At 45.7% G+C, this 18,831-nt stretch overlaps 1 protein-coding gene across 2 annotated transcripts in view; it reads left to right on the top strand.

The window, feature by feature from the left end:
- Positions 1 to 15: 15 nt before the first annotated feature.
- The window catches only part of SLC35F4 (solute carrier family 35 member F4), a 118,087-nt gene continuing 99,271 nt past the window's right edge, over positions 16 to 18,831 (top strand). For both annotated transcript variants that reach the window (XM_014311886.2, XM_031066290.1), the window contains exon 1: positions 16 to 144. In XM_014311886.2, the coding sequence (XP_014167361.1) occupies positions 42 to 144 (103 nt within the window). In that variant the 5' untranslated portion in view covers positions 16 to 41. The remainder of the gene's footprint in view (positions 145 to 18,831) is intronic.

The raw sequence follows: 18,831 nt of genomic DNA on the forward strand, positions 1-18,831 counted from the left end.
TCGCCGCCCCGCCCGGCCGCCCCGCGCGGCTCCTTCCCTCTATGGATGGGAAGGCAGCACCCAACGGCGTGGCCACCATCGAGGACAGGATCCTGCGCATCACCGGCTACTATGGATATTACCCGGGATACTCCAGCCAGAAAAGTAAGGCTCCCTCCAGCCTCTCCCGGCCCTTTAGGGGGGTGTGTGTGTGTCGGCAGAGCCCTGAGGGTGCCATGCCCCCCCTAAGTGCTGCCCCATCCCTCGGGGTGAGTGGGGGGCACAGGGCGCGGGGTGCCCGCTGTGCCCCGAGGGGACGCGGCGGCTCTGCGGCTGGAGACGGGGGCGGCGGCGCTTGGCCGCGGAACTTCGCGGCTCCCCGCCTCTCAGGGCTGGCGTTTTGGGGTTTGTTTTTCATTTCCACCCCTCCCACCCTCATCCCCGCCGGGCTGGGGGGGTTCGCTCTCCGCCTGCTCCGCGCCCGCCGCACCGGGAAAGTTTCGGTCCCGGTGGGTCCCCCCGGGAGGGCGCTTCGGCTCCTGAATTATTCATCTTCCTCTCGAAAGGAGTGAGATTTTTCCAGAAAAGTGGGGAGTTACCGACCATGGGGTGTTCCTTCGTGCTTTAATGCCAGACACTTGTGGTTTTGGGGCTTGGTTTTGGTTCGGGGTCTTTCCTTTCTTTGGAGTGCGTTCTGTTTATTTATTTCCCTTCAGCGAAGAAGCGGAAAATAAAGCAGGTGGTCCTTGCAGAAATTCCCTAGTTTTTTTTTCTTTTTTTTTCTTTTGAAGTTTTTAATTAGGAGCAGCAGGTTTCGAGCAGCTGGGAGAGCCTGAGTGGGTTTCTCTGGAATTCTGGCAGTCCCAGCACTCTGCTTGATGGGGAAAGTTTGCCTAATGAAAGAAATCATTCATTTTTACCACCAAGGAAATGTGTGCAGTCAGGTTTTATTGTATTAGTAGTTGCTTTGCAGTTGGCAAAACTATAACGTGCCATAGGTTAATGAACAGAAGAGGAATTGAGGGCCAAAATAAAGGAAAGGCAAGGAGCCCACTTGGGTGAGGTGAGCACCAAGGAGCAGACTTTGTTCTGCATATTCCCCTTGGAATACTCAGCTTTCCAGAGCAGCCAGTGCAGTATTCTCCAGCTCCAATGCAATAATAAACCAAAACACTATTAATAAACTGCTAATATCAGAAAAACACATCTGTGGGTTTTTTATGGTGGAGGAAAGCCATGCATTGGAGCCACTTAATAAATAAAAATTCCTCTGTGCAATAATCAGCTGAAAAATCCAAGTCAAGCCCAGTGGTTTTCTCCATCTGTTATTTGTGGCATGCTAGCAGCATGACAGGTGTTATGGGCATTTATTTGGTGAGGTCACTTGGTTTCTCTGCAGTCAGAGGAGTGGGGAAGAAGCTCTAAACAATCTGGAGGTATGGCTAAATATTAGCCCAGGGACTAGTTAAGTCTGAGCCAGGTGAGACCTGTGTCCCAAATTCTGTAGTGGCTCCAGAGTATCTCTACAGTGTGATTTACCAGAGAAGGGTGAGGATTCTGGCTTAACAGTTTGCTGCAAGTTTGCTTGGGTGGCAGAATGCAATTTTTCAGTCTGCAGCAACACTCCCGCTCTGTATCAAGTTATAGATCTGAATCCAGTGTTGTCAGTCCAAGTGCTGCTCTGTGTGGTGCAGTGGGAACGGCAGCTGAGTGTTGCCTGGGCAGAGAAAAGCTCTCTTAGACCAGGTTCTGCAGATGCTACAAACTGCATCTGCTTAAAAACCAGAAAAAGCATGCCAGGAGAGGCCAAGGCTTTCAGAAGTGCTGACTTTTGGGATTTCACTGCAGGTCTCTTGGCCTTTTGTGCCTTTCTGGCTGGGTGCTGAGGCAAAACAAAATGATCAGTAGCTCGTGTTTTGCTGTTTGAAGAAAATAAGCAAAATTTGTGGTTGTCATGTTTAAAGAGGAAATCTGCAAGTGTGTAAATCAGAGGTATTCCAATACTTCAATGCCTTTGGGTAAATGAAATACATGAACCCCTTCTAAGTTGTGAGTGCTTTTTAAAGCAATCTCCTAAGTTTTGGAAGCATCATCGTGATTTTTGGAGTGCTTGCAGTTGGCAGATGACTGCTTTCTCCTCGTGGCTGTGTGGTTTGAGTTTATGAATGCCCCTACAAAGATGTTCTGGCCTTACCCAAGGTAAAACCAGGCATCATGAACATACATCCCCTGGCACTCAGCAAGAGTCACTCTTGGAGGTCCTGGCTTGGAGTTCTTACTCTGTTCCTGTGTCTTGGCCAACTGATTGCCTTTGAGAAATGCTGCTCTAAAGTTCTGTTGACTGAGAGTTCTTGTGGCTAATTGTTCACACAGATGCAGCACTGTAAACATGCAAGGTGGGCAGTTTGCAGCCCTAATTATGAATGGATTTGATAATCTCAGTTTATTTTGTCACCACTATCCAAACTCAGTTTTAGTTCAGGTGGGCAATGCTGGTGGCACTCAGCATGCTCAGAATTCCAGGCAGGTTGTGTCCACACCCTCCCCAGTGCCAGAGGGGCCCTTTTGCTGTCACTGCACGTGCACTCACCTGCTTGTGCTGTCACCTTTGTCCTGCCTGGCTCTGGAGCCTGCCTGAGGATGAGCTGTTGTCCCCAGGATGGCTTTGTGCTCTCTGCTTCTGAGCAGAGAGCTGCCCAGGCACCATGTGGACAGGGGGACATGATTTGGGTGGTGACAGCCTGCTGATGGTCACCACCTTCATTGAGGCTTCTCTTTGTGCCCAGGCTGCAGTGCCCAGCAGGGATAGAAGGATGCACTGAGGGAAGCTGAAGGCAGCAGTGGGTGGCTGCTGCTCTGCTCACTCTTGGGAAGTACCTGGAAGATGACAAGGAAAGCCCAAGGCTCTGTGAAATGTGCTGGTGATTTGCATCCCTGCTTGAGTGCATTGGCTTCTGTTCCATGGTCCAACAGGAGATCATGCCATGGTTTCTGTGTGGGAAGGCTGAGGGCTGCTCACAAATAGCCATGAAATCCAAAGTTAAAGCACTGTGGTGTTAAAGAGCTGTTATCACAAAGAACTGCAGCATTTTCTAGTGACTTGTGCCTCATCATCCATATTTGAGTGCATTAACCTACTTCAGACTTGGGGTGTGCATGTGATGATTCTTTTATTAATTTTAAGTCAGGCACTTTTATAATTTTATCTATCCTTTAAAAAGTTGCTAGAGAAGGAAAATATCTATTTTATTTCTCTGCAAATCATCTGAATGAGCAGAATAAATGTATTTTGGTCTGGTATTTACATGTATGACTATTGCAAAAATCCTATATCCTGCCTCTTTAGAAAAAGATACAATTTCCCCCCCTCCTCCACTTTGTGCTGAGATGGAAAGGGCTCTTCCTGATCCCAGTCAATTTGTGCCTTGGGATTCATAGCTTGATCCCTCACTTCCTGCATTTTAAATGTTCAGACTCTGTATGAGGTATCTGGCTTTTGTGGGAAGGGAGGGGGGCTGTGTCTCTCTTCCAGCCAATTTCTTTGGAATTCATCATTTCCAGGGCATGGTGCTGTTGTAGATCAGACGCTCCATCCTCTGACCTGGGGCTGCAGGTGGTGCTCCCATGTGAGCTCCCCTTGTCTCCACATTTCCATGTGTGCAATTTCATTTGGTCTGATGCAACTTTATCATCTACACAAACAGTGGGAGACTCTGTTCCCTCTCCTGACCTTTGCTGTGATTTCTCATTCTTCTCTGACTTTCTGCTGGGAATACAATCACTTTGGTGTCTCCAGGGTCAAGAGTATGTATGGGGTTTGTTTTTTTGGGGTTTTGAGTTTTGTTTTTTTGTTTTTCTTTCCTTTCCCCCCCATTTTTTTCCAACTGCCACCCCATCTGCTGTTCATCTGAGTACTGAAACCTTTTTTACTTTCACACTACAAAGTTCCTCTCTGTCCTAACACCTCTTCTGTGCCTTCAGCTGAATTAAAACTGCTCCAGTCAAAGTTTCTCATCTCTGATCTTCATCAGCTTCGCCAAATCAAGTTTCTGCCTGTGTTGTCTTTCTGATGGAGCCTTCCCACTATCCACAAAGCCTGATGTCTTGCAGGATGCTCTGCTTTCTCAGGCCTGGACGAGCATATCACAACTCTACTGAAAATGCAGCAGTTCCTCATGTGGGCCATCAACTTCTCCTTTTCACCCTGCTTGGAGAACTTCCCTTAAGTTGTGGCTGGAGGCTTTGATTCCCACCCCTGCAGGTTATGAACACCCATCTCCTTCAGGCACTTGCTGGACTTTTGGAAAATTATCTCCTGCTGATTGTATCTCCCCTTTTCCTCTCCTTCAGGCCTGACCTGGAACCATGGAGTTGTGTAAGCTGCTGGGAGCAGAAGGTGCTGTCACGAGGCTGTGCAGCAGCAGGGCTGTGACACTGGGCTCACAGTGGGACACTGGGTGACATTGGGCTCACAGTGGGACACTGGGTGACCGTGCCTCTGCTGGTGTCTGCCAGGGAGCTGGAGAGCCCTGTGTGACCTTAGCAGTGCTTGGGGAGATGCTGAACCTGTCCTTGCCATGAGCACAGTCGCTGTCAGGAGCAAGCTGTGTGTGTTCCTGCTCCCCTGCAGAACAGCTCTAGCAAAGGTCTGTGGTTTAATTTGGCAAGTTCAGCCTCAAGTCAGCAGTCTGAGCTTAAGCACCTACTTAAGTCTGAGCTTGCTCTAAGCCACGGGGCTTTGAGAATGCGTTCAAAGTTAAGTCCCTGCTTAATTGCTTTGCCTTAATAAGGCTGGGATTAAGGCATGCTGAGCCAGCATCGGTGGCTCGACAATTCAGCTCTTGCTCCCTGTGTGGAGGAAAAGGCTGTGGAGGGAAAAGCTACCCCTGAAACACTGGAGAGAATTTTCTCCTGGTTATCACAGCAGCTGTGCCAGCAGCTCTGCTGCAGTACAAATCACATGGCAAACCCAGATCATCTCTGTGCTTACTGAGCACCCTGCCCTCCTGGTGCCTTGTCGCTTCCAGCCAGAGGAACAAAGTCTCCCTCTGTTCATTGGAGGCTCCCAGCTGCTCCTCCAGCAGTTCCCAGAGACCTCAGTCAGGTGCAGTGGGAGGTTGGGAAAGGGGAACTCCAGGAAAGGTGCTTTGAAATTTCTGCTGGATGAGGCTGGTTTTGTTGAGCTGAGTTTGAGGGGTCTGGGAGGGAGGATGCAGTGCCTGAATCTCTGTGTGAGTTGGAGCCTTGGGGCTGTGTTGGCTTGTACCACTTGTGGCAGTGTCCCTGTGTCACTGGTACCATTTGGGCTGCAGGGACTCCAGATGCAAGGCTAGCCTGGAATGAGCTTTATTTCAAAGCCTTCCCTTTCCCCACTGGACAGGAATTTTCCATAGGAGGGCTGTGCCCTGGGAGGGTATGCAGCAATGAGGGCTGGATTGCAAACTTTCAATTTAACAATTTCCCCTCCCCAATTCTGGGACACAAGTGAGTATCATGGCATAGGATACAGTCCTGTCATAGTTGCTTTTTCTCACAGACTTGTCTCTCTGTTTGGGTGATAAAAAAAGTATGGCTGTACATCAGCTCTGGTAGCAGTAACTTATGAAGTAATTTCTTTCAGCAAAATAGATTTTATAAATACTCCTTTGCTGACTAATATTGGCAAGACCAGGTTTGTTTTCTTCAGTGGAATAGGGCCAGGGTCTGTGTGGGTTTCTATTTGTGCTGGAAGGAGATGGCCTGGCAGCCTTGCACTGGTAGCTGGAATATGGGACCTTCCCCTCCCCTGGGGACATCATTTGTTGTGTAAGTTGAGTGTTCTCCTGGGATCACCTGGGAGGAGAGGAAACTGCTTCAGCCCTTCCCTCAGGGGCTGATTCATCCCCTTGGGAGCAAATCCCTGAGGAGCTCAGCTGTGAAACTGGGCATGGACACAGCTCTGGGCATCTATGGGCAGGAGGGATGAAGCCAAATTGGGAAGGACACCGTGATGAGCAGGGCAGTGAGGAGCACATCCTTGCAAGGGGAGATGATAGAGCTGGGCCTTCCCACGGCAGGATGGGAACAGGGCTGCTGCTCCAAACACATCTTGGGAGGATGAACAAGGAAATGTAGGAAAGAAGAGTTATTTAAACTGAAATTGCATGTTGGCACACAGGCAAATGGTAGGAACAGGCCATGAATAAATTAAGGCTGGAAATTAGCAGAAGGTTGAGAGTAATGGCCAAAAATCTTGCACAGTCTTATGTATTTAAATAAGAATTATTTCCCAAGCTCTAAAGATGCCTCATAAAGACATCTGCCAAGATTTTGAGAAAAATTACCCCTATTTGGCAGGGAAAATTGAGACAATAAGATGGGGGGAGTGATGCTAATTTGCCAGAGGTTGTTCAGAACAAGCCATAAGTTTGATGGAGTGATCTCTGCCTCCACTGGTGACTGCACAGCAAGCCTGGTGCTGTAGCTGGCCTGGTGCTAAAGGTGGAGGACGTGCTCTCTATAACTTGGTACCTTTCTACATGTGCTCTCTGCCTGCTTTTGAGTTCCTCTGCCCTTCTGTGCTCATTCTGGGGTGACCAGTGGTGATCCCAGGGCTCAGTGTTGGGCCCAACAATAACTTTATTGATGATGTGGTTGAGGAGTCCAGTGTCCCTTCAGTGTAATAACTTTATTGATGATCTGGTTGAGGAGTCCAGTGTCCCTTCAGTGTAATAACTTTATTGATGATGTGGTTGAGGAGTCCAGTGTTCCTTCAGTTTAATAACTTTATTGATGATGTGGTTGAGGGGTTGAGTGTCCCTTCAGTTTAATAACTTTATTGATGATCTGGTTGAGGAGTCCAGTGTCCCTTCAAGTGTAATAACTTTATTGATGACCTGGTTGAGGGTTCCAGTGTCCCTTCAGTTTAATAACTTTATTGATGATCTGGTTGATGGGTCCAGTGTCCCTTGAATAAGTTTGTGGATGACACCGAGCTCTGTGGGAGTGTGGATCTGCTGGAGGGCAGGAGGGCTCTGCAGGGGGATCTGGCCAGGCTGGATCCATGGACTGAGGAGAACTGTGTGAGTTTCAGGAAGACCAGTTACCAGGTCTTGCACTTTGGCCACAACAACCCCATGCAGAGCTACAGGCTGGGGCAGAGTGTTTGGAAAGCTGGAAGAGGAACTGGTGCTGATAACAGAGGCTGGACATGAGCCCAGGTGTGCCCAGGTGGACAAGAGGCTGATGGCACCTGGCCTGGGTCAGCAGTAGAGTGTCCAGCAGGACCAGGGCAGTGACCATTCCCTGTGCTGGGCACTGCTGAGGCCACACCTCGAGTGCTGTGTCCAGTTCTGGGACTCTCATGACAAGAAGGACATTGAGGGGCTGGAGCATGTCCAGAGAAGGGAACAGAGCTGGGGATGAGAGGAAATTGTAAGTCATACAAAGAGTGGCTGAGAAAGCTTGGGGGACTTGGCCTGGATAAAAGGAGGCTCAGGGGGAAACTTCTCATTCTCAGAACTCCCTGACAGGAGGATGCAGCTGAGGGGGGACAGACTCTGCTCCCAAGGAACAAGGGACAGGATGAGAGGAAATTGCTTGAAGCTGCACCAAGGGAGGTTCAGGTTGGACATCAGGAGGAATTTCTTCATGGAAAGGATTGTTAAGCAATGGGATGGGCTGCCCATGGAGGTGGGGAAGTTGTTCATTCAAGGATCAGCTGGATGAGGCACTCAGTGCTCTGGTCTGGCTGACAAGATGGTGATTGCTCACAGGTTGGACTTGATCTCAGATGTCTTTTCCAACCTCAGTGATACTGTGATTGTCACAGAAAGTTTTCCTGGCTGCCTGGCCCTTTGGATGTTGGCTGGGATGGTGGCACAGCTCCCTGCCTCACCTGGTTCACCTGAGGTGCCTTTAACCTTGCTCAACATCATCATGGCTGCATGGAGCTGCACTTCCTTTTCTTGCTTTACCTAAAAGTGTGGCTGCAGCACACAGACCAGGGGGACATGACCTGGACCTGCCATGAGCTCTTCTGGACTGCCCAGAAGGGATACCCCTCATTTTGATTGTCCTTCCAGCACTGTCTCCTTGACATTGCCTTCCCCATCTACTCAGGCAGGCAGCAGCATGTTTGGTCCTGGTTGAATGTGGTAAAATGATTCTGCCAAGTGGCAGATGGCTCTGGCAGACTTTTATCCCCCCAGTGCTTGCATTCCTGTTTTTTAATAGTGGCTCTAAAGGTTTGCAATTATTTCTTCTGCACATTTGGAAATTGATGGGCTTTTGCTCAACTGCCTGCATGGGAATTCACCCATGAAAGTGAACTTACTGTTTGTGGAAGGATTGGTGGCAGGAATTTTTTCACATAAACCTGCTGCTGAATGATCACAGCAATGAATAATGAAAATGCCTGCAAAAAAAAAAAAAGTCAGTGTCTCTTTGTGGCAAATGTGAGAATAGGTTGGGGGGAACAAAAAGCAAAGTGCTTAACTGAGTGGTTAAATTATTTACCAAGTGGACCAGCTCTTACTTAGTGAGACTGAAAATTGTTTTTTCTTGTGCTGAGGTGAAGTGAGACTCCCTGGTGGCCAAAGGTTTGGGCTGGCCCTGTGCAGAGTGGCAGATTTCACTGCAGGGAGGTGGGAGCTGTGAGGTTTTGCTGAGCTAATGCCCAGGGTATGGCTTTCACAGAGCTGTAAGTGAGAGCAGCCCAGGCCCTTCCAGTGCCAGCAGTGAATTTATTCCAAGGCATGCAGGATGTGCTCAAGTGACAGGATTTGGTGTGTCTGCCACATAAAGACATTCCTGTTAGTCCTTTAAAAACATACTGATTCTTCCTAGACCTCCCTTGAAAATAGTTTTGGTAAAATGGACTTGCCCTTTCCTGCATTCAGCTGGGCTGGATCAGGGGTAGTAAATGAGAGAGTGAGAAAGGAGCCTCTGATGTGCTTTTTGTGGAGGCAAGGAAGAAGAAGATGATTTGCTCCTGTCCTGGGGCAAAGGAGAAGGTTTTGGCTCCAGGGTGGAATATGATGTTTCCTGCTGTTTCTGGCAATCTGAAATCTGTTCCTTGTCTCAAAGCTGTCCAGTCTCTTTTGTCTGATACAAGAAGAGCTCCCATGCCTGTTTTGATTCTTGTTTAAGTTTCCAACTATGTTTCGGGGGGAGAGCAAAGGAGATGCAAGCACAGCATGGCAGCTCATGAGTCAGTAAAACTCCACTAAAACAGGTCTCCTAGATCCACTTTCAGACCAGTTTTAGTCCTGGCAGTGAGCTCTCCATCCAGAATGAGAAAGACATTGTAGCTTGAGGCCAGCCGGGTGACTCTTCCAGTTTTATTCCTTTTTGCTGCTTGTGGCACTGAACTGCTTGAGCAATTTCTTGCTGAAGCAATATCCAGTACAGCTCCCCCTTTTCCAGTGGAGGCTGAGTCTTTTGGGGCACTTCTAGGGCTAACACACCTCTATTATTAATGGGGTAGTCAGCAACTTAATGAAAAAATATACTTTTCATGCTGGGGACTGGTTTTTCCTACAATTCCTGGGAAGACAATTCTGCAGACTGTTTCCAGCTAATGGGCATCATACACCTGAAGGACAGCACTGGAAAGACCTGTGCCTGTGTAGGATAAGCATGAAACAGGGCTGGAACACATGTTCTCTGTCAGGAGAGAGAAAATCAGTCCTCGTGGTGTGATTTATATTCTGCATCATGAAGTGAGACGGCAGAGTTGTTACAAAGCAGTGGACAAGTGCAGTCATTGCAACCCTTTTCTTTTACCTATCTGAATCCTGGAGCTTTAAAATCTTTTCTTAGATGAATCTTGGCACGTGGAGTGTGCAGCCCTGGAATTGTGTGGGTGCAGATTGGGGTTTTTCTCTGCAGTGCCAGAAATAACCTGTTGTGTGATACGTTACAGGGGCTAGGATTTGTAGCAGCTTGTGTGCAAGTGGGATGCTTCAAAGTGCTTCACCAGAGGAAATTCTTCAGTGCTGACAGCATGGATAGAAGGAAGGTGAACTTTCTGTGGTGTTTCTGTACCATTGTTTGGACTTCTACCTGAGGAGGGTTGGTTCTGGGTGTGAAAAAGCTTTTGCCCAATGCTCAGTACTCAGTGGGGCTGCTAACACAAAGACCAGGTGGAAAATGATTGAACTTAGCATTCACCAGGGACATATTTGATGAAGTTTTCCAATTTCCTATCAGTTTTTTCTTCTTTCCAGGGTACGATGGAATGGGGCAAAAAAAAAAAAAAAAAAAAAGTGAGGAATTAGATAAGAACACGAAACATTTCAAGAACATTTCTGCTGAGGAAAAAGAATCGAGGTCTGAAATGTAACTAAAGAAGTGCCACATTTCCCATGCATTGGAAAACAAGCCTTGGAGGAAGGAACAAAAGCCATTTTTCAGCTGAAAGACTGAGCTGAGCTGTTGTTGGTGTGCCAAGCCATATGTATCCTGTCGAGGTGATTCATCCCTACAAGCCCTGCCTTCTGTCCCTCTTCTTGGGGGGCCCTGTGGCAGCAGGCACGGGCTTGGCTGTGCTTGTGCTCCACAAAGCAGGGAGCACTGGGCTGATCTCAGTGTGCAGGGGAGTGCACAGCTATCCTCTGACCTCCTCATGGAACTGTGTGTCCAGGAATACAGATTCCTATGTCCATCTGCTCTGGGATGCAGCCCTGACTGGTTGTTCCAAGAGTCAGGAGTTGTTCTTCACCCTTCACAAATGCTCTGCTGCAGGGGAAAGTGCTGAGGAGGATGCTTAACTGGGTTTTCCAAGGCATCCTGCTTGTTTCAGTGCTGGAAAGGAGGTTAATTAGATCAAGTTAGGGCAACTCTATTTCTAGCTGGGGTCTGTGCAGTGTTTTTGTGCACTTCTGCTTCGAAGTGAATTCAGAGAAACTGTTTTAAGCATCCTGGTGGAGACAGGCGACCCCAGCTGTGGGTTCAGAGAAGGCAGCCAGAAGAAAAGGTGTCTGCATTTGGGCAGAATCAAGAGAACTTCCTTAAACTTAGATATTCACACAGTGCACAGGTACAGCAGTGACTCCTCTGAGAGCCAAAGGCTTGTGGGCAGACCTGGAATTACCACTGGAGAGTGAGTGTGAAGCTGCAGTGCTGTCAGATTTTGTGTGCCTGACTTTTAGAGGCAGTGCCTTGAAAATGTGCACCTTAATTGTTATTGGTATAAAATAATTGTGCAGTTTAGTGAAGTTTTGTAGCACTTTGTGGACATAAGAGATTCATTATAGTTTATTGCTTTAAGAAGGCAAAGAAAAGTGGGTGGTGCAGCTCCCAGATTTGCTCTCTGTAGGGGAATGGAGGGTAGAAGAAACCTGTCACTGTTGTTTTGCACATTAATAACAGATGTTGGCTTTGGTCTCTTATTTTAGCTGGAATCTCAGGTTTTCTGTAGGAACAGGAACTCAGTTGGCTGGGTTCAGATTTACTTCAGTTCCAAGGCTGCTCCCAGATGTGGGATGTTCACAGCTGAGGGTGGTTTTGGTTTAGTTGCAGACAAAACTTAAGCCCTTTTAAACAAGATTTTCTGGCTTTGGAGAACAACATCAAGGTTCTGATAATTTTCAATGTCTTTTTTCTTCCTTTGCATGGTGAAACAATGTGACACCTGGAAAATTATCACCTTAGGGCAGGAGAATCCTCTGGTGCTTTAATGACTGTTGTCCTTCACGTCCTCCCTGTGGATGATGGATGGTGTGGGGCTGCCTAAAGCAAGAAATCTCATTCTGTTCATGATCCCCAAGTTTTTGTTTCCCTACTTGGTACTGTGGACAGAAACTGTAGTTTAGAGCAGCCTGAGTTGCCAAATATCCTCCTTGCACACAAAGACAAGATCCATAGGACTTCATTTGAGGGTTACAGCCATCCTCTGTCATGTTCAGGTGTCTCTGAAAGCCAGCTGGAATTGCACAGTGCAGTTTGAACTGGCTGGGTAGACACTGGGTCTCCTGCTGTATTTATGCTTTCCCTGTGTATTTAGGCGACTTAAGCCACTCTCCATGGTCCTGATTTTCCTTTTCTTCCTACCAGCCTCCCTTCTCTCCCTATCTGTGGTGTTAGACTGGGCTGGTGGAAGGGATGATCTGAAAATAAATGTATTTGGTGCCTTTGATGTGCAGAGCCTTTTTTTTTCTTTATAGGCTATGAGCAAAAATGGTGTCTGTGTATTCCCAAACTGAAGAATACATGATTGCTGTTCCAGCCTTCCTCTGAGAACAGGCTTTGACATCATTCATGCTCTATAATTCATGGTATTTTTCTAGCAGTCTGTTAAGGTCTGCAGGAGAGTGAAAGGGATGATTTAGGAAGGCAAGAATTGTCCTGTGCCTTCTGGTAGGTCTGTGACCGAGCAGGCTCCTGCTCTTTGGAGTTGCTACTGGGTCTCTCTTTTATCACAGAATCATTTTTTTGAGGATGATGTTGTTTTCCTTAATGGGAGCACTTGCTCCTTGTCAAACACATCCTCGTATGCCCTGTTAGGACTTTGCGCCTCGTTCCGGGGTGTTTTAAAAGCAGATTACAGAACGTCTTGTAACTCCTCAGCTGTTGGTTGTTTTAACCTGGTTTCTTAAGGAAACAAGGCTTATGTGAACACCATCTCTCCTTCCTACCCCCTTTCCATCTAATTTTTGAATCTGTTGGCCAAATCCAAGTAAAATTACCAGGAATCAGAGAGCACAAAAGGCATGAAGCCCTGATGGACCTTATAAAAACACAGCTAGAAATGGGGGACTCTTGGTTCTCCCACACTGGGAAAGCTGTAGGATTACCTCCTTCCTGGAGATGAGATGTGCTGCATACCATTTTTGGGGATCTTATCAAAGACACATCTAGTTAACATCCAACTTCAGGCAGTGACCAACAGGAGATGTGCAAGGAAGAGAATAATGGAGGTTCCTGGTGTGTTTCCATCCACCGTTGAGCTGTGCTTTGGGAAGTTCTTGGTGCTTGTCTATTTTAGTAGCTTTTGATGGCTCTTTCTTCCATGAGTTTGTAGGGATGTGGCTTTGTCCATTTTGCTGTTCTAGGATTTCTTTTCTCTGTTGCTGCTGGCTCTTTGGGTGTGGCTCTTCTGCTGAGGACTGAGGATGATTCCCATGAAATCTTGGAGGCAGGTCCTTCCCACCCCCTGATTTTGTGGAGAGAGGGGAGGGGAAAGAGAACAAAATGTTGGCCTGTTAACTGTGAATAAACATCCTGTGTAGCTAACACATATTTTATTTCATAATTCCCTCCAGCACTGAGATAAGATACTATCCTGGGAGGAGAGAAATTGCCTTTGGACTCTTTGGCTGCTTCCTCAGGCAGTAGTGGAATGCCAGGAGCCTCACAGGGTACACCTGCCTTTGTTTGGGACTTTGAGGTGATGCAATGAAAAAAACATAAAATGATGCCACAGGACAGTTTCAGGTTTTGGTGTGAAATTCAGTGAACGAAAGATTACTTTGCAGAACCACAGCTATTGGTAAAGATCTGTAGAGCAACGCAGGCGATGGTTGTGAACACTTGGCAGTTTTAAAAAATGGAGAGAATGGAGTTGCTTTATTGTGGTTACAGAAAATGTTATCAAATATTCATGATGATCATCTCCTCTTATTTGAAATAATAAATCCAAGGTCAGTTTTGTACTTGTAGAAAACTGGTGGCTGACTATTGGCCCCTTATTTCTTTGCTGGTGTAATGTAATGATAATATTTAATATTTTATCTACTTTGCAGGGATGTTATTAGGCTCACAAGTATGTTATGGTGCCCAGAGAAGGAAAAGCTTCTCCCTCTTTCTCCTGCAGGTTAGGGATGGCTTCTGCAGACATTTCAGAGCCCAGGGAAAGAAAACATTGTGTTTAAGAGGCCTCATATAAGGTGTAAAAGTTTGTTGATGAATTTAATGTTCAGTGTAATGATGAGGTTTAAAACAAGCAATAAAGAAATGCCACCAGTTCTGTTTTTTTTAAAGGCTAAGCCCTTAAGAATTGTTTTTACCACTCATGCCATCCATCGTGTTGCCAGTTGTGACATTTGTGACCTGTGTTGCAAATTAGAGTTTGACATTGTGGTGACTGCACTGAACAAGGAAACATGCCCTAGGGGTTTAAAAATAGGATTTAAAGCACCCATCCCATGACTGCATTTTATTATTCTGCTCTATGTGTTGTTGTTATTTATTTATTTTCCCCAAAATGAATGCAAGTTTCTAATATCACCATGTGGCGACAACGCGAAGCCTTTTTAGTCCCTGCTGCTGCACCAAGTATTGTGAAGTCTGACATCCCTTTGAAGAGCTGTTCTTAGCCACAGCTGCTGTTTTTATTTTTGAGTTGTTCTCTGTGGAATATTTTTTATTTTGTCCTCGCGTGCCCCGAATTTCCGAAACATTTTCAAATCAATCGAGGTCTTTCCCTTTCCTGTGTTTTCCCCACTGTTTATTAATTTTACTGGACTGTGCCTTCGAAAATCTAGTTGAAAGTCTTTTTCCCTTGAACTCCAAGGAGTCTTTAGAGAAACATCTGCCAGAAGCACTGACCTACAAAATCTATTAGGCTCTTCCCACTGGTGTGAATCTCGTTTATGTAATGCTGCTGGATGGGACAGCTCTGCTCTGGAGATGAAATCCAAAATTCAGTTTTGCTTTCATAAGCATAGGTGCAAAGAAGTGGCTGACACCGAGATGATGGTAAAGTGCTAAAGGTTGGATGTTAATTGGGATCATATGTGACTTACCGTTTGTAATGTGGCAGAGAAGGGTGTCAAAACCAGGGGAATTAATTATCCAAGAGAGAAATGTTCATCACTCCATTTCTGAGCAAAGCAATAATTAAATGTAAAATTAGTCTGGTTGATTAATCTTATTATAAATACAGAAATATAAACAGGTGATGGGGAGCATATCACTAGATGACTTTATAGATTTTCATAAATTATTTGATGATCTTTTGAGTTTGATGGTTACAGACATAACTGGCAACTTATTCACACTCTGTATACTCTTTATAAATGTGCTGATAATGGGAAGTACCAGACAAAGTACCAGAAGTTTATCCCTTTTCTCTCTGAAAGATCTTCAGGGGGTGGAGATGCAAAGGCATCTGCTCCATCAGAATATAAAAGTGAAAGCAACAGAGGAAGTAAGATGTCATGTGCCTGGAGTGGATCCAAGGAAAAGGGCAACCAGCCCATGAATTTGCTGGCATGGACTTGTGAGATGAGCAGAGAAAGTTCTGAAACTTTCCTCTTCAATTTTGGGGATTTTGGCCATGGGGACATTTCATTCAAACTTTATCCCCACTGGATAAGTGAAGTTAAAGCAGAGCAGAGCCCATAATCTTCACTACATCAGGAGCAGTATATGAGCTAATATTATATCCAGCAGCTTGGAGCTGTGTGAGCAAGGAGCTGCTCAGAGCTGGAATAATTTGGAATGCAGCCTTTGGTCCAAATCCAGACCAGGTTTAACCTTTGCCTCAAGGCTGGTGAAAGGATGCCTTAATCCTACTGCCTCAGCACCTATTTTTAATGCTATGTGTGCCTCCATTTGATTTTGGAGGAAAGTTTTCCAATTCCCTCTGACTTCTTGGACAGTCACCATCTTTATCTTTTTGAAGAGACATTGGAAAGCTGTGAATCCCTTCCCCCAGGGAAGTGCCATCCCCCAGGGAGCCTTGGCATTTCTGGAGTGGGCTGGGGGACGTGTCCCAGACACATTAACAAAGCTCCTCATCATGAAGTATCAGGAGGAGCTAACAGAATATTTATGCCTGCTTGTTCCCTGACCTTCCATAATTATTATGGATTATTCTATTACGGCAGAACATTTTAAAGTAATTGGGGAGATCAGATGCAAGTGTGAAGCCACAAAGGCTGTCCTGAATCTTGGCAAAATCATGGACAGGCATCCAAATTGTGAGTCAGTCTGCCCTGATCTCCCTTCTCAAGTGGGATGTTACCCAGGCTGCATAATGATTTGTCCCTCCAGTGAAATTACACGGTGAAAAGTGGCAGAACCTGACTTGGTTCTTTGATATTTTCGCCATCAATGCAGGTTCCAGAGTCGGGAGTTTTGACTGTCTACAGTGTTTGGGATTTGGCCACTTTTACAAAAATTGGTGCTCATTGGTGAGCTCTGTGGTGTGAGCGGTGATCATCTGGTAAGCAGATTGCAGAGCTGGCAGAGGTGTGGAGGAATAACTTGTGTCTTAGTGGACAGGATCACCTGGATCATTCCAGTGGATACATGTCTAATCCATCCTGAAAACATCTGTGGTGGGGATTGCCCACCTTCCAGGCTCTCTGTTCCAGTGCTTCATTCATTGTGGTTTTCTCGTGACTAAATCTTGCTCTAGTTCAGACCCAGTTCTTGTCCTAGTACCTTGTGACTGGTCTCCTCCTCTGCAGCAATATCTTACAGATCTCAGAACCTTTTTTTCTTGTTTTCCTTCATCTTTACTAAAAAAACCCCAAAATTCTTCCACTCATTCTGTGTAGTCATTCTTTCTGGAAACTTGCTTCGTGTCTTTATCTTCTGAAGTCTCTGCAGTAACCATCACCTTACTTGAAATTTCATTCCTCAAATTGGACCCAGGTCTTCCTTCAGTTGAGATCTCACCTGTGCAGCCTTGCAGAGAAGAATTACTTCATGTCCTTGATGTACAATGGATTGTAAATCTCATTTCTGTGTCTGAATTTTTGGCAACTGTGTAAAAGGTGATGCAGCTTCAGTTTGGGGTTTCCTGTAAACTCCCAGTCCTCTTCTAGAAAACTGCAGTTGTTCCCTGAACTGTGTCTGTACAGCTGAATCTCCACTTAGGTGGGAGTAACCTTTCACTTTTGCAAATAATTCTTTATCCAGGTGATTTCTCCATGTTGTTAAAATCATTCCACTTCTTTCTTTAATGTACTTAGAGCTTTCTTTAATATAACTTTAACTAATGAACTCCCTATTATGGAAATAACAAATCTAAAAGTACCCTCAGTTAAAAACCATTTTGCCTGACAGGGACCCACTGATGGCCAGCCCAGGTTTGGCTCCTGAGCACTTTTTTTCCTCCTGGTTAAATTGTTTCCCTGTCCTGTCATGCTGGGCAGTGTCAGAAGCTGTCCTGGCATCAAGATCTGTAATGTCTCCTGCCCTTGACTATTCACCAACCTGTTATTCTGTCATGGAAAGAAATGACATTACTCTGATGGGATTTAGTCTCAAGGAAGCTCTGAGTGGCATTTTCCTGGTTTCCTTTTCATGTATCCTCCTTGGTTATTTGGTCTGGTATTTTGATGGGAACAGAGGACATGGGCTGCTGGTTACATCTGACTGCTCCTGTTTATTTTCTATTCAAGTTTGTATTTTTCCACTCTTTTCCAATTTCTTTCTCCAACCTAGCATTGTCAAAGATATTTTGGCAACCTGCTCTAGTGGAAGGTGTCCCTGCCCATGGTGGGAGGTTGGAAAAATATGGTATTTCAGTGGTTTCCTTCCAAACCACTTCTTTGTTTCTGTGAAGATCCCTGTAACATTTTTAAGCTAAGTTTAAAAATTCCATTGATTTCCCAAAACTGAGATGGGTGCTTTTGTACCGGACCAAATTGTTGATGTGAAATTCATCCCGGAGCTCCAGACAGGCCTTGGTTTGGTGCCACCTCATTACTCCTCAGGATTTACTGCTCCACAGAACAGTGGCTGCAGAGGCACATTAAAGATCCAATATTTCATTGCTCCATTAAGAATTAAAAACATATATGTTAAGATAAAGTTATGCTTTTCCCTTTCATTTATGAGGAGATCAAGGCAAGAGCTGGGCAGATAATGAGACAAGATTTTTTGGCCAAGTTATCAGTGACTTTGAAATGATCTTTGCAAGTTTGTTATCTTTCTTCCCAGCATTTTGCCAGTGCTTAGGAAGTGAAGTCATGTCAGCATATTGCTCACAGATGGTGACATTGTTAGATGTGGTGTATGGCAAGCAAAGGCTCAGGTACTTCTGGAGTTAGATTTAAATGCGTTGTAAACACTACCCCGACCTTGGCACAGGTTGAGAAATTCACCTACACAACAAATTACAGGAGACAAAAGGAATCAGGAAGGAGAAGCTGTTTAAATACCAGAAGAAGAAATGTATTTAATGGTCCTGATAAAGAAGTGCTGTGTAGTATTGTGAGTGTTCAGGAGATTGTTTGAGATTGTCTAATCCAGGCCATTTTGCCTACTCCCTTTTGGCCTGTAGCCTTGGGAATTCAAGAATATACATTCAACAGAAGATGGCCCACCAGCCAAACATCTCCCACTTCATCACTGCATGAAAATGCTGCTGAGTTGGACCAAGAGCTGCAGCTGTGTCCATGGGAGGTCTGAACAGTGAAGGGTCTGGAATTCAAAACTAACCCCTAGCCCATGTCTGAAAATTCTGAATGATCTGTGATTAGTCTGTAAAGGACAAGAACAGGGAGCACTGACTCCTGGGGTTAGCTTAGATCAGGCTGAGGGCAGATCTACCTAGAAATGGTGTCTAGAAGGAAGTGTATCCCTGTGGCCACCCAGGGAAAGGACCCAACGAGCTGAACTCTTCATCCTTTGCCACATCCCAAGCCCCAGCTGCATAGGCCATCATCACATTTCTTTCTGAAATTCATGAGGATTATTTTTTAAGCTCATAATCATCAATGTGTCTCTTGTTAGTGTGACTCATTAATATTTTAAGTATTTTTTCCCCCTTAGTTATTTGTAACTGAAATGCTGCATTCTTGGTGGCCTAACTTGGGTTTAAGCTTCAAAATCCTTGCACAACTCAAAGGGGGATCAGGACTCCTCTGTGCCACACTCTCATTTTGCATGGTGTGGAGAAGCTGCCTCAAATAA

Source organism: Geospiza fortis, unplaced genomic scaffold (genome assembly GCF_000277835.1).
Source record: "Geospiza fortis unplaced genomic scaffold, GeoFor_1.0 scaffold23, whole genome shotgun sequence".
NCBI lineage: Eukaryota > Metazoa > Chordata > Aves > Passeriformes > Thraupidae > Geospiza > Geospiza fortis.